This window comes from Rhinopithecus bieti, unplaced genomic scaffold, assembly GCF_001698545.2.
Source record: "Rhinopithecus bieti isolate Rb0 unplaced genomic scaffold, ASM169854v2 scaffold_8300, whole genome shotgun sequence".
NCBI lineage: Eukaryota > Metazoa > Chordata > Mammalia > Primates > Cercopithecidae > Rhinopithecus > Rhinopithecus bieti.
The window spans coordinates 84220-98022 of record NW_016805686.1 but is presented as its reverse complement, the minus strand read 5'-3'; the positions used below and the strand labels follow the sequence as shown (position 1 = coordinate 98022).

General features: G+C 50.4%; 1 protein-coding gene across 3 annotated transcripts in view; it reads right to left on the bottom strand.

Annotated features, from left to right (window-relative positions):
• Positions 1 to 4340, bottom strand: part of LONRF3 (LON peptidase N-terminal domain and ring finger 3) — a 46125-nt gene extending 41785 nt beyond the window's left edge. For all 3 annotated transcript variants that reach the window (XM_017873511.1, XM_017873512.1, XM_017873513.1), the window contains exons 1-2: positions 3363 to 4340; positions 514 to 632 (exon numbers count right to left, since the gene is read on the bottom strand). In XM_017873511.1, coding sequence (XP_017729000.1) covers positions 514 to 632; positions 3363 to 4179 — 936 coding nt within the window. In that variant the 5' untranslated portion in view covers positions 4180 to 4340. The remainder of the gene's footprint in view (positions 1 to 513; positions 633 to 3362) is intronic.
• Positions 4341 to 13803: the final 9463 nt, after the last annotated feature.

Genomic DNA, 13803 nt, shown 5'->3' with positions numbered 1-13803 from the left:
AGAAAGAAGGAAAGAAAGAAAGAAAGAAAGAGAGAAAGAGAAAGTTTATATAGTACTACATGCCAGACACTGTTCTAAGCACCTTACATTATTAGCTTATGTAATCCTCACAACAGCCCTATTCAGTAGCTGCTTTGAATATCCCCCATTTTACAGATGAGGTGATGATGAACCACTGGGAAGTTAAGTCATTTGTCCAAGGCCACGAAGGTCATAAAAGTAGCAGTTGAGACATAAACCCAGGCAGTCTGGCTCCCAAGTGCATATTCTAGAGAGTCACTATGCCCAGGCTGTTCTGAAGGTCATCAGTTGAAGACTGAATTGGGGAAGAATCCAGTTCCCTTGCAGACCTGAGTCACCCTTTGCCCAGGGATCTTTAACCCTGGCTCTTTTGCAAAGCCTTCTTCCTGTTCTGCTTGAGCTCTAGAGCCCCTACGCTCCAGGGAGGCAGCCCTTCCTGCTAATTCCTGTCTACAGTACAACCCCTTCCCACCTCTCCCATCCCACACTCACCTTAAAACCCATCGGGCGGAGCTTACATGCTATTTCTGCATCATGCAGTGCGTTCTCATGAGACTCCAAGGTGAAATAAATCTGAGACCGATTGCTATAAAGCAAGTGGTCATTCGGAGCTGCCAAAAGAAAGAAAACCCTTATTAACAGCCCCAGTGCAAGCAGGTGTTAAGTCCTGTATGAGTATGGATCTTGAGAAATGGTAAGTTTTCTAGGACTTTTCTACTGGAGATCAAAAGGGTTAGGCTCTATTTCTAGTCCTAATATTGTCCTGCTTTCTACACCCCCAGCCAGCCTGGGCCTGAGGTTCCCCAGCTGCAAAGTCATTTTTGCCCCCGCTCACAAGCAGTTCATTAGAGGCCCCGTGGTGTCAGTGATGCATTAGACACTTTGACATAGATGAGATGTGGCTACACACAGCTAGTGCCTGGCAGCCTGGTTTATGAGTACAGTATTACCAATAAGAAAACAGGCCAGGTAGGAAGGAGAGAGAAGTGGGCAGATGTGACCCCTATCTGAACCACCAAGAAGACAAATCCAAGTTAGTTTTCCAGGTGGCAATGACTGATGACATTAACAACCTCTTAGTCTACAAAGCCCAGCACATATGAAGATTCCCTGAAGAAAATAGAAATACATTTACATGGTCCCATCCTCTCATTTCAAATGGCCAAATGTAAATGAACTTGGACAAGGTTTCTGGGAATAAGGTGAGGCTGGCTCTCACCAAAAACTCCGAATTACTAGATGTCAGAGCTGGACAGGCTATTAGAGATTATCTGGATCAATCAACCCATTCTTCAGATGGGGAAAATCAAGCCCAGAGAAGGGAAGGCATCTTCTCAAGGTCACACAGCTAGCTGGGCAGTCACTGATAACTGGTCAGACTTCAAAGCTTTGAAGCTGGGATGTGGGGAGCAGGTTCCTTTCACTGAAGGTGTGTAAAATACTTGGAATAATACAGACACAATGGCCATCTTCCAGAACAGAGAGCCTCCTTTCCTCTTAGAAGGGTAAAGCTGGCCTTGACATTTTCACCCTGACTTCTCTGAGGAGATTAACAAAGATGCAAGGAAGAACCTCCAGCGGAATGTGGTGGCAACAGGAGGGTGAGGGCAGGAAGGGGCTTTCCTGGCCCTTGGGGGATGGCTAAGAGGTATGAAACCTGCCTTAGAGATCTGGAGTTAAGTGGCCTCCACCTGCCTCATTCATATTGCCCTGCTCTTCCCCAAGATCTGGGCTCTAGCTTCCTCTGTGGCAACAGGCTTTGATGGTTTTTTTCCCAGGGGTGTGCTGAGGGCTTGCTTGGGTGCCCATTAGTTGCTCTTAAGACATTAGCAAATCGTTTACAGTCTTTTCTGTCTTTTCTCTTCTGCAGCACACTCCAGCCTGGTGGCAGCTCACAGTCCGCCTTGCTTGTGCACAGACAGGAGCTAGAGAAGTCTCCTTCTCTAGCTACCAGCTTTGCCCTGTCAGTCCTCATTCCTCTTCCTCCTCTCCCCGTTACCTGTTGCAAGCTTGAGTGGAGATTCAACACGTGGAGACTCCGGCCCACACCCCTCCTCCACTCCACAGAGTCAGGTCCAGGACACCCTCGGATCTCAGGGCCCTGCCTGCCCAGCCCTGCTGCCTCCTCCCCGGCATGCTTCGCCAGACACCGCGCCCCGCGACCGAGCTCCTGGCAGACTGCCCGAGCTGGGCAACACCGGCTGACGGCTCAGCTGCCACTTCCTGGGTCCAGGCATGGTGGCTCGGAGAGAGCGTCTCCCTGGTGAAATTCGAGTGCCCTAGTCTATCTGGAGATGTGGGACTGCCCACGTTGCCCTTGAAGCTGCAAAGCCCACCCAACCCTCCCAGGTGGCACTGGAAAGCGGGACAGAGGCGTAACCCATTCGTAGCCAGCCCACGGTCCCCGGGGATCCCCAAGCAGTTGCCGGGCCCGGTCTCCCGCCGGGCTGGCCGGGTTAAAGGGGTTCAAGGCGAGGGCACAGGCTACGGGTTGGCGGGGCGGGCGACATCTATTTCAGCCTAGGATCGTGTGATAGGAAGCGGTGACAATGAGTCACAGGGCAGCGGGGCGCAAGCGCTCCCCCTCCCCCCGCACACGCTCGTGGGATGGTTTCCGAAGCGAGCGTGGTGGCCCACTTCAGTTACCTCAGCGGTTACACAATCCCGCCCGCTCGCGCGGGGGAGGGGCGCCCGACCCGGGCCGCTCGCGGCCCTTATGCAACCAGTGCTCTCCTGACCTAATTCCACGCCGGACCCACCCCACAGGGAGCCAGGGCCCCGGAAGGGGCAACACCCGGCGGCGCGAGCGGTGGACGCAGGCGCCGACCGGACATCTCCTGCTGGCTACAGCCCGGAGGACCGGGCGCGAGTGCGAGGAGCGCGCGAAGTTCCTCTCATCCCTGGGAAGGTGCGAGCAGGTGTAAGAGGAGGCCAGAAGTGCAGTGGGAGAAGGAGAGTCAGAAAAACAGACAGTGACACCGAGCAAGAAAGAAACAGTGACAAAGATGCAAAGAGACGGAGAAAAAGAACCAGAAGCAAGGAGACACAGACAGGAATGGGGACTAAGAAACAGGAACACGAAAGCTAACAAATAGCAGGAAAAGACAAAAAGCAACCAAGATCAACACAAACACAGTAAAAGACAGCTAAAGCAGTGAAAACAGGACAAACTCAGAGACCCAGTCCCAGAAGCACCCCTCCCCCACCCCGGCCACAGTCCATGGGTCCCCTGCCCCCTTTTCTGCCCTGGTCCAAATCCCATCTCGCTAGGGGGTTCGTTCTCCCGCTCCCTCGTGTAGTCACCGAGCCCCAGCCCCAGCCCGGCAGCGCGTTGAACTCACCCAATTTAACTGCCTCGTTGTACTTGAGCAGCGCCGCCTCCACCTGGCGCTCGCGATACAGCCGGTTGCCCTCGTGCCGGAGTTGCGACGCCCGCGCCGGGCCTGGGAACAACTTGCCGAGGAGGCCGCTGAGCACCACGTTGACTCGCAGCGGCGGCGGCGGCTGCTGCCCAGCCCGCCGGGATCCACGCGCCCGCCCAGTGGCCACCATCAACGCGGAGAGCTTGACCCCGCACAGCGCACAGCGCCGGTCGGCGGCCCGCCCACGTTCCAGGCACAGTTTACAAAAGGTGTGGCCACACGACAAGGACACGGGGTCTGATAGAAACCCATGACATTTCCGGCACTTAAAGCCGTCCCACACCTCGGTGGCCGCCGCGGCTGCGGCGGCCCCCGTCTCTTCCGCCGCCACGGCGCCGCTTGCAGTGCTACCCTCGCCCGGGGGCGCTGGCGCCAGCGCCTCGCCTTGCGGGACTTTCTCCGCCAGGCAGCGCACCAGCTGCTCCAGCTGCTCAGCCACCAGCTGCTGCCGCTCGGAGAGCTGTCTATACACCTCGAGGGCTTCCCGGATTCTCCCCCGGGACGCCAAGGCGTCTGCCTGCGTGAGCAGGACTTTGCTCTCCGGCGTTGAGGTCCCCGGAGACTGCTCTTGCTCTGGCTCCCGCGTCGGTAGAGGTGCGGGGCCCTCTGCAGCCGCCTCTCGGTGGGAGCCCATGTCTACTTGGGCCGCTGGTGCCCCTCGCTCCGCCCGCTCCAAGTTGTTGCTGCTGACCTCGGCGGGCAAGCTCAGCATCTGTTCGGTCCGTAACGACTCCATAGGAAGAGGGACACGGGAGGGGAAGAGGCGTCTAGGGACTGGGGACACAAAGCAAAGAGTGGCAGCTGGAGAAAATCGGGGCAGCCACCGCCGCCGTGCCACCGAGCTCCGGACCCTGCCGCGCCTCCGGGAGCTCCATGCCGGCCGCCCCGCGCCGCCTAATAACTGTCTTGTCTCAGCAAAGTGTTATATAAAACTGTACCACGTGACGTGCCGCCACGCTGCTCATTGGCCGGTGGCGGGGAAATTGTTACAAAACCAAACAGTTTTGTAACAGTGCTGCTCTTGCTTCTTTGGGCTTCGCTTTTCTTGGCTTCTTTTTGAGGTTGTTTGTGTTTACACTTCGCCTTATTCCTCCTCGCCACCTGGTTCTTTTTCGGAAGTGGAGTTGGGGGGTGGGGAGAAACTCAATGTCTTCTCTTGGGCTTCTCAGTCTCCAAATCCCACCCCATCCCACCTCCAAACGGGCCAGCAAACAGGTCCCCTCTGCCAGCCGCTGACCAGCGGCCCCCTACTCCTCCTAGGAGAGGCTGGTACCTCGAGGTGCACAGTCCGCGGGGTCTTCCGGGACGCCCAAGGCTTTCCCTTTTGGGGGAGATGGCTGCTGTCAGGGAAAGGAAGCAGGTTGGGTGGGGTATCCATGAACCCCTCCCGCCCCCTCCCCAACACACACACACAACCCAGCTCCAGCCCGAGAGCCCTGGGAGCCCCGCCTGGGGTTCTTGCCTTCTCTCAGGAGCCTCACAAATGTGGTAAATGCGGTTTCTGAGGGTGCTTGGTCTTCTGTGCCAAGAGCGACTCAGAACAGCGGGTCCCACCGGCGCAGAAGTTGGGCAGCGCTCGCTGGACAGTGGGGAACTCGCAGAGAAGATGCACTTGCCAGCTCAGCCCTGGGAGGGAGATGCCCCGCCAACTCCCCTCCTTACCTCTCTCCCCCCAACGCCAGAACTAGCGCTGGGGCGGGCGGCGGGCGCCCAGCTGGAGACATACCAGGCCCGCCCCTGGAGCCACTGGCCGGATGCGCGCGGCCGGGAGTACCCGGCCTGCTGGGGTCGGTGGGTATTCTGGGGGCGTGCGAGAGTGGCAGGCGGAAGACGCTAACTGAGAGCGCTGCTCAGGAGAAAGTCCGCGAATCCTGGCACAGCCCAGTGACCGACTGAATAGCCTCCAGGTTTGTCGCTCCTGAGCGCTGCGCGGGAGGGGTACAACTGGGCACGAGCCTCAGTGCCTGGTTTACAATGGCTAGGGGGCCTCGACGGTGTCCCACACACTTCCTGAAGGCGAGCAGGGTGGCCAACCGCACACTCTTTGCCTCCCTTGAATCCCCACATTTAGGATGGAAACTAAGCTCACAAATGAGCCGACAGAAAACGGTATGGTCGCACTGCTCCAAGCAGGGAGGCAGCGACTAGGCTTGCCGCTGGCACAGTTGGCCTTCAGAGCCTGCAGGCTCTTGGGCAGTGCTAGGGTGCCGCCCCAGGGGCCTGAAGACCTATTGTTGCCTCCTGCTGCAGCCATCTCTTAGCTGGATGACCTTGGAGAAGCCAAACTTTAGAATCCATCATTTTTCCTTCTGAACAAATGTCAGAGCTTATCTTACTTGGGATTAAGTCATGTTTCAGAGCTGGATTATGGCAGGCCCCCTCAGCGCTCTACTTCTCTTTAGGTAGTTAAACCAGCCTTAGGTCAACACCAAGGTCCCAGAGAACAGGTACTATGCAGCTAGCTGTAGAGCCTGTCTCTAATAAGACAGGACAGGGGGAGAGGGTCACAGGGCAGAAAGGAAACATCATATAGGGGAAAAAAGACACACACACAGAAGAAGAAGAAGAAGAAGAAGAAGAAGGAAAAGGAGAAGGAGAAGAAGAAGGAGAGAGAGGGAGAGGAAGAAGAAGAAATAGAGAAACTAGTTGTAGCCAAGAAAGCATGAGGAACACATTGGAAAAATTGGCTTGAAGCCTTGGATTTGTCACATATTTGCTATGAAACCTTAGGTGGGTTCTCCAAACCTTAGTTTCTCTTAATCTCCAAGGTTCCCTCCAGCTCTAACCTTGAGTGGCTTTGATCCTAAGACCAAATTTCATGTTACTTAAGTACAAATGACTAGTACTCAGTTACTTAAGTACAAGTGACTAGTCCAAATGCTGTAGATGGTGGCTTTAACGCGGGTTGAGGGGATAGGAAGTCAATGGAAGGCTGTCCATTTAGTCGGGTCAGACCTGAGCTAAATTTTTTTTTTTTTTTTTTTTTTTTTTTTTTTTTTTTAGACTGAGTTTCATTATTGTTGCCCAGGCTGGAGTACAATGGCACGATCTCAGCTCACCGCAACCTTCACTTCCTGGGTTCAAGGGACTCCCCTGCCTCAGCGTCCCAAGTAGCTGGGATTACAGGCATGCATCACCACACCTAGCTAATGTTTTTGTATTTTTAGTAGAGACAGGGTTTCTCCATGTGGGTCAGGCTTGTCTTGAACTCAGGTCCCGACCTCAGGTGATCCGCCCACCTCAGCCTCCCAAAGTGCTAGGATTACAGGTGTGAGCCACCACGCCCGGCCCCTGAGCTAGATTTTTAAGATGTAGAAGTTGGAGGACTGGCTAAGAGGCGGAGGAGGTGGCCGTGCCACGCAGTAGGGGAGAAGTTGGGGTTCCTGGTGACTTGCTATCTAACTGAGGGGGGCTCTTTTCACCTCTCAGTTTCCCCTACTATCAAATGAGATCCCCAGCACTAATTATCTGCCTGCCCCTTCAGGCACCTGTGAGGAAGGACACTTGATGGGGAAGGTAGAGATTCATGAGATAGATAATGATGAAACCATCTTAATTAAAGAGCTTTATCCCTTTGACATATCTAAAAAATATACATATGTCTGTTACCCAAAATTGTTTCCTAGATGCAAATCTGGGATGTGCTTTGCTCCGTGGACGACCTTGACAAGGGAATATCCCCTGGGTTGATTCCCCTCCCTTGCCCTGTTATGGTAGGAAGGCTAAGAGAGGGCCAGGTCAGGTAGAGAGTCACAGTCTTGCAGGCATGGAGAAGAGAAGCTCTCCCTAGGCAGGCCCTCTTGGCTGCCGGTGCATGAGGTTGACGGTGAACTTGGTCAGGAATGTTAATAGCGTTCTGGATAATGCAAGGTACTTTGGTGTAAATGGCAGTAGTAGCTACTCACTGACCAGACTCCACAGGGAATTTTACATTGTAATCAAGACTGCCTGTAGGACAACACCAAGTGGGTTTCTATTGAACACTGAAAAACATTATCACAGTGGTTTTCTTTCTTTCTTTAAGTTAAACAAATATTACCATTATATTGATAAACATTTGTGAACCAATTCAGAAGTCTACTCAGAACTTCCTTCCCTCTGCTCTTACTAACTGGAGACTCCCTGGAATGAGGGGAAGGGGAGATTAACACTATCTTTTCAGGTGCACATATTCCCTTTGGAGTGTCAGATTCTCTAAACCTCCATTTATTTTGCTAGGATCACCTTGTGGCTAAGGTTAACCAAGAAGAGAGAGCAAGGATTGAGCTGCCTCTCATTTTCAACTAGTAGTTTCCCAACTGGGCTCTTAAGAATCTCTCTGGGGCTCAGAGGAGACAAGCAGGCAGGCTTTGATCCTAGCTCCCTTCAAGCAGAGCAGTATTGTATCCATCTGTTTCACATAAGTGAGCCTCCAGGTATGATTTCATTGAAGAAAAACTGTCCCTTACAATATCAAGTTTGAAAACCATAGCAATTTTCACACGTTTTCATGTATTTGTTGGGCATCTTCCACATACCAAGGACTGTTCTAGATACTGGAGACACGTCAAAGCAGCAGCCGGGTGTTGAGCCTCATGCCTGTAATCCCAGCACGTTGGGAGGCTGAGGCAGGTGGATCACGGCAAAACCCCGTCTCTACAAAAAAAAAAAAAAAAAAAAAAAAAAAATTAGCAGGGCATCATGGTGCACGCCTGTAATCCCAGCTACTTGGGAGGCTGAGGCAGGAGAATCGTTTGAACCCAGGAAGCAGTGAACCCAGGTTGAGGCAGGAGAATCATTTGAACCCAGGTTGCAGTGAGCCAAGATCACACCACTGCACTCCAGCCTGGGCGAAAAAAAAAAAAGCAGCACATAACTCCCAGGCTCTCCCTCACATATGATAGTGCATCTTTCCCCACATACACACATCCTTGTACTGGCTTCCCATGTAGGCTAGAAGCTTCAGAGGGCAAGGACTAGTATATCTCCTCCAGTGACATAAGCAGGACAGTGCTTGAACAGATCTTACTGAACATGCCAGTGAACATTCTGGCCCTAGGAGTGTGCAGAGGGACAAGAGGAAACAGTTGGAATGCCATGCACTGTGGTCATTCACAAAGCAGAGACTGGGTACACAAATAACAAATGGTTGACAGTCTCGTACTTGGAAAGGACTGCTGAGCAACTCTGGGAGGAAAGAGTCCATTCAAAGCCAGAGACCTGTGGTAAGGTGTAAGCAACCCCGTGCACACATACATATGCACACACTGTGTAAGCAACCCCGTGCACATATACACATGCACACACTCTATGCCTGGAAGCTTGGCCAAAGCATGCATTTGTTCTGTATTTGATATTCTCATTTTATAAACTGGGGTGACCCATAAATCTGCAGTCCTTACAGGGGGAAAAAAAGGAACCATGGACATTAATGATATCAATATGGAAAGCAAGACCTCCCCTTGCTATATACAGAGTACCCAAAACCCACAACTGAAAGAAAGTTTAGCCGGGCATGGTGGCTCACGCCTGTAATTTCAGAACTTTGGGAGGCCGAGGTGGGTGGATCACTTGAGGCCAGGAGTTCAGGACCAGCCTGATCAACATGGTGAACCCCCATCTCCACTAAGAATTTTTTTTTTATTAAAAAAATAGCTGGGCGTGGTGGTGCGTGCCTGTAATCCCAGCTACTGAGGAGTCTGAGGCAGAATTGCTTGAACCCAGGAAGTGGAGGTTACAGTGAGCCAAGATCGCACCATTGCACTCCAGCCTGGGCGACAGAGCAAGACTCTGTCAAAAAAAAAAAAAAAGAAAGAAAGGAAGGAAAGAAGGAAGAAAGGAGGAAGGAAGGAAGGAAGGAAGGAAGAGAAGAAGGAAGAAGGAGGGCGGGAGGAGGGAGGGGAGGGAGGGAGGGGAGGGAGGAAAGTTAAGCTTCACACGTCCCAGCTCTGGTTTCACAAATGAAGGCAACTGACACTAGAGATCAGGCAAGTGAGACTTGCCCACAGGTAATAATGATTTTGATAAGCAGCCAAATTGGAAGCTAGGGTTCATATCTTCTTTGTCTCCTTTTGTTTTATAGAATTTTTTCCCATGTGATTCTGAAAGCAAAGAGCACAGAAAAATCCTCTTTCTTTTTCTTTTTTTTTTTTTTTTTTTTGTTTTTTTTTTTTTTTGATCACCCAGTTTCCACCTCTTTTGCTCATGCGGAGTGCAAGTGGTGCGATCCTCTGCTCACTGCAACCTCCACCTCCTGGATTCCAAGTGATCCCTCTGCCTCAGCCTCCCGAGTAAGGCTGGGATTACAGGCAATGCATCCACCGACCGCCCAAGCTAATTTTGTGTTTTTTTTTTTTAGTAGAGACAGGTTTTCTCCAGTGGGGGTCAGGCTGGTTTCGAACTCCGCATCTCCTTCTTCTTACTTATTGTAAGAAATTATTTCACCGATTTCTCACTCTAACAAGATTTTCATCGATTCAACCAAATATTGGTATCGAACCATATGTGCTAATGGAGCTGCCATTTGTAGGGCCAATAAATAGGAGTATGAAACACAATCCTGTTATCCCTCTAGTAGCTAACAGGGAAACAAGAAGACAAAGATTTAAAAAAACTACAGGCGCCGGTCTGCGGTAAAGAAGTGCCAAAAAATTAAGGAACAGTGTGTCCACGGAAGCCCTCAGAGGGGAGTAGACTGCAATGCAGTCCTGGAAAGAGGGTGCCTTTAAGCTAGGTTGGAGAGGATTTTAAATGGAAGTGAAAGACAACCCGTGAGGCTCGAGATACCAGGGGCTTCTTTATATTCGCGCGGGATATGGTGCGCCCAGGAAAAAGAGAATTCCTCGCGCGTCGGAGCCATGAGGCCGGAATTGGCCGACCTCTGTTGCTTGATCTCCGCAAAGCGGAGACTAAGACGGCACCATTTCCGGGTTCTTTATTGCGGACCCTTCCCGGCGCGTGTATCCGCCGGCAGCGCGCCGCCCAAAGCTTTTTCCCGCGCGCGCCTAAATTGTTCCCGCGCGCGCCAACTTTTCCCGCGCGCGCGCAGACATTTTCCCGCCCAGGAAGATACGCAGCCTACGGCGCAGGCGCGACCCCGTGCCCGGGAAAAATTACAAACCCACGGCGCATGCGCAATTGTAATTTGAGTAAGCCCAGCCTCCTGTCACCGCCCTGGCTCAACCTCTTCCTCTGCCAGCCTATATAAGGCATGACCCTACATTCAATAAACGAGACTTGATCAGGCTATTTGTCTTGTCTCCATTTCTCGTGTTTTCTTGTCTCCTCCATTCCCACTCCCCCTTCCAGGGCCCGTTCGACTGTCCTGCAGGTCGGGACAAATTCCAAGTAAGCTGGACTGGTCAAGTGCAGTGACAGGATCTCAGCTCACTGCAACCTCCACCTCTCAGGTTCAAGCGATTCTCCTGCCTCAGCCTCCCGAGTAGATGGGATTACAGGCATGCACCACCACACCCGGCTAATTTTTGTATTTTTAGTAGAGACGAGGTTTTGCCATGTTGACCAGGCTAGTCTCAAACTCCTGACCTCAGGTGATCCACCCACCTCAGCCTCCCAAAGTGCTGGGATTACAGGCGTGAGCTACCGCACCCAGCCAGGAATTTGTATTCTTAAAGGCTATCCATGTGATTGTGATGCTCAGTTAAATTTGATGTTCACCCATGTAAAGGATGATGCAGAATACATTGGAGGAGTTTACCCCAATTCTTCCCTCCCTACTTCATCCTCAGGTCCCTTGGTGGTGGCATTAATAATTCTTCCCTACATTTTACTGAAGGGTAAACTGAGAGTCCAGAGACTATCAATGATGCGCACAAGGTCTTTCAGCAAGTGGAGATGCTGGCCTGTCAACCACTAAAAACAGAAAGATGGCAAGATACTATCCCAAGGAAGATTTTGCTTAATTTCTCTGCAAGACAAGTTAGACCCGCTTGGTAAGCCAGGGAGTCTGTCACCCAGAGTACAGAAAGGAGCAAGTCTTGAGCTGCCAGATGTGTGGGACAGAGCCCAGGGCAATGTTAGTCGCCAGGAGGTTGGAGTTCTAACTTTGCTATGTGACTCAGCCCAGGCCACTTCCCCTCTCTCTTTATGTCTGTTCTTCACCGATGTATAACAATGCCCAACATCACTGTTGGAATTAGCTACCAGTGATGGAAAATGCACAGTGCAGTTAGCCCCGATGTGAAATGTGATTCCTGGGAACAGAAGGGATGCACAGCCATCTGTTAATGGTTATGAGTAAAATTTGCGCTGGCTGCTCTCAGAGTAAGCATTTTCTTCCCAAGAGGAGAGTGGGCAGGAGGCTTGAGCCTGGGCCCTGCCCTCTTCAGAGACACTCACCAATGTGGAGGCTCTAGAGGACCAGACAGAGCAGTCTGCTCATGGGAGGAAAAAGAAATAAAAGGCAGGTTATCTGGAGGGAAAGCAGCAAACATTCATCAGGAGCAAATTATCTGAAGGCTTTGGCAGGATTGAGAAATGGTTAGAATCAGGGCTTAGATCTTTTTATTAAATTGTAGTAAAATATACATAACATAAAATTTATAATTTAAACCACTTCTAAGTGCATGGTCAGTGGCATTAAATACATTCACAGTGTTGTGCAACCATCGTCATCATTCATCTCCAGAACTTTTTTCATCTTGTAAAACCAAAATTCTATACCCATTCAACATTAATTCCCCATTCCGTTTTCCCCCAATCCCCTAGTAAGCCACCATTCTACTTTCTGTCTGTATCAATCGGACTACTCTAAGCAGTTCAAAGAAGTAGATTCATACAATATATGTCTTTTTCCAACTGGCTTATTTCACTTAGCATAATGTCCTCAAGGTTCATCCACATTGTAGCATATGAGAATTTCCTTTTATTTATTTATTTATTTTTTTTTTTTTGAGATGCAGTCTCACTGCATCACCCAGTCTGGAGTGCAATGGTGCAATCTTAGTTCACTGCAACTTCTGCTTCCCGGGTTTAAGCCATTCTCCTGCCTTAGCCTCCCGAGGAGCTGGGATTACAGGCGCATGTTGCCATGCCTGGCTAATTTTTTGTATTTTTTAGTAGAGACGGAGTTTCACCATGTTGCCCAGACTGGTCTCGAACTCCTGAGCTCAGGCAAGCTGCCTGCCTCGGCCTCCCAAAGTGCTGGGATTACAGGCATGAGCCGTGTCACCCGGCCGCAAGAATTTCCTTCCTTTTTAAGGCTGAGTAATATTCCATCGCATGTAAATCTCACATTTTGTTCATTAATTCATCTGTTGATGGACACAGGTTACTTCTGCCTTCTGGCTATTGTGAATACTGCTGCTATGAACATGACTATACAAATATGTCTTTGAGACCTTGATTTTAATTCTTTTGGGTACATACCCAGCAGTGGAATTGCTGGTTCACATTGTCCTTCTATTTTCTTTTTTCTTTTTTCTTTTTTGAGGAACCAGCATACTGCTTTCTACAGTATGCACCATTCTGCATTCCCACCAGCAATGCTTACGTAAGGGTTCCAATTTCTCCATATGCTGGCCAATTCTTGTTATTTTCTGTTTTTTGTTTTGTTTTGTTTTGTTTATAGTAGCCATCATAATGAGTGTGAGTAGTATCTCATTGTGGTTTTGATTTACATCTCCCTAATGATTAGTGATGTTAAACATATTTTCATGTGCTTTTTGGCCATTTTCATATCTTCTTTGGAGAAAGGTCTATTCAAGCTTTTTCCCATTTTTTAATCAGTTTGTTTTTTTAAGAAAACAATTGCTGGCCGGGCGCGGTGGCTCACGCCTGTAATCCCAGCGCTTTGGGAGGCCAAGGCGGGTGGATCACAAAGTCAGGAGATCAAGACCATTCTGGCTAACACGATGAAACCCTGTCTCTACTAAAAATACAAAAAATTAGCTGGACGTGGTGGTGGGCACCTGTAGTCCCAGCTACTCTGGAGGCTGAGGCAGGAGAATGGCGTGAACCCGGGAGGCAGAGCTTGCAGTGAGCCAAGATCGCGTCACTGCACTCCAACCTGGGCAACAGAGTGAGATTCCGTCTCGGAAAAAAAAGAAAACAATTGCTGCTGAGTTTTAGGAGTTCTCTATATATTCTGGATATTGATCCGTTACTGGCTATGTGATTTGCAAATATTTTCTCCCATTCTATGGGTTGCCTTGTCACTCTGTTGATAGTTCCCTTATCTGAAGACTTTGGCAGGGCATGGATCTTGAACTTGAAAAATCCGGATTCAAAATCTGGCTGTGTAACATTGGGCAAGCTGTGTTTTCATCTGAAAAATAGGGATGATGCTTATAATAGAACCTTGCTTATAAGATTGCTATAATGATAAGTAAATGAGATTGTACATGTAAAATCTTACCGCAGA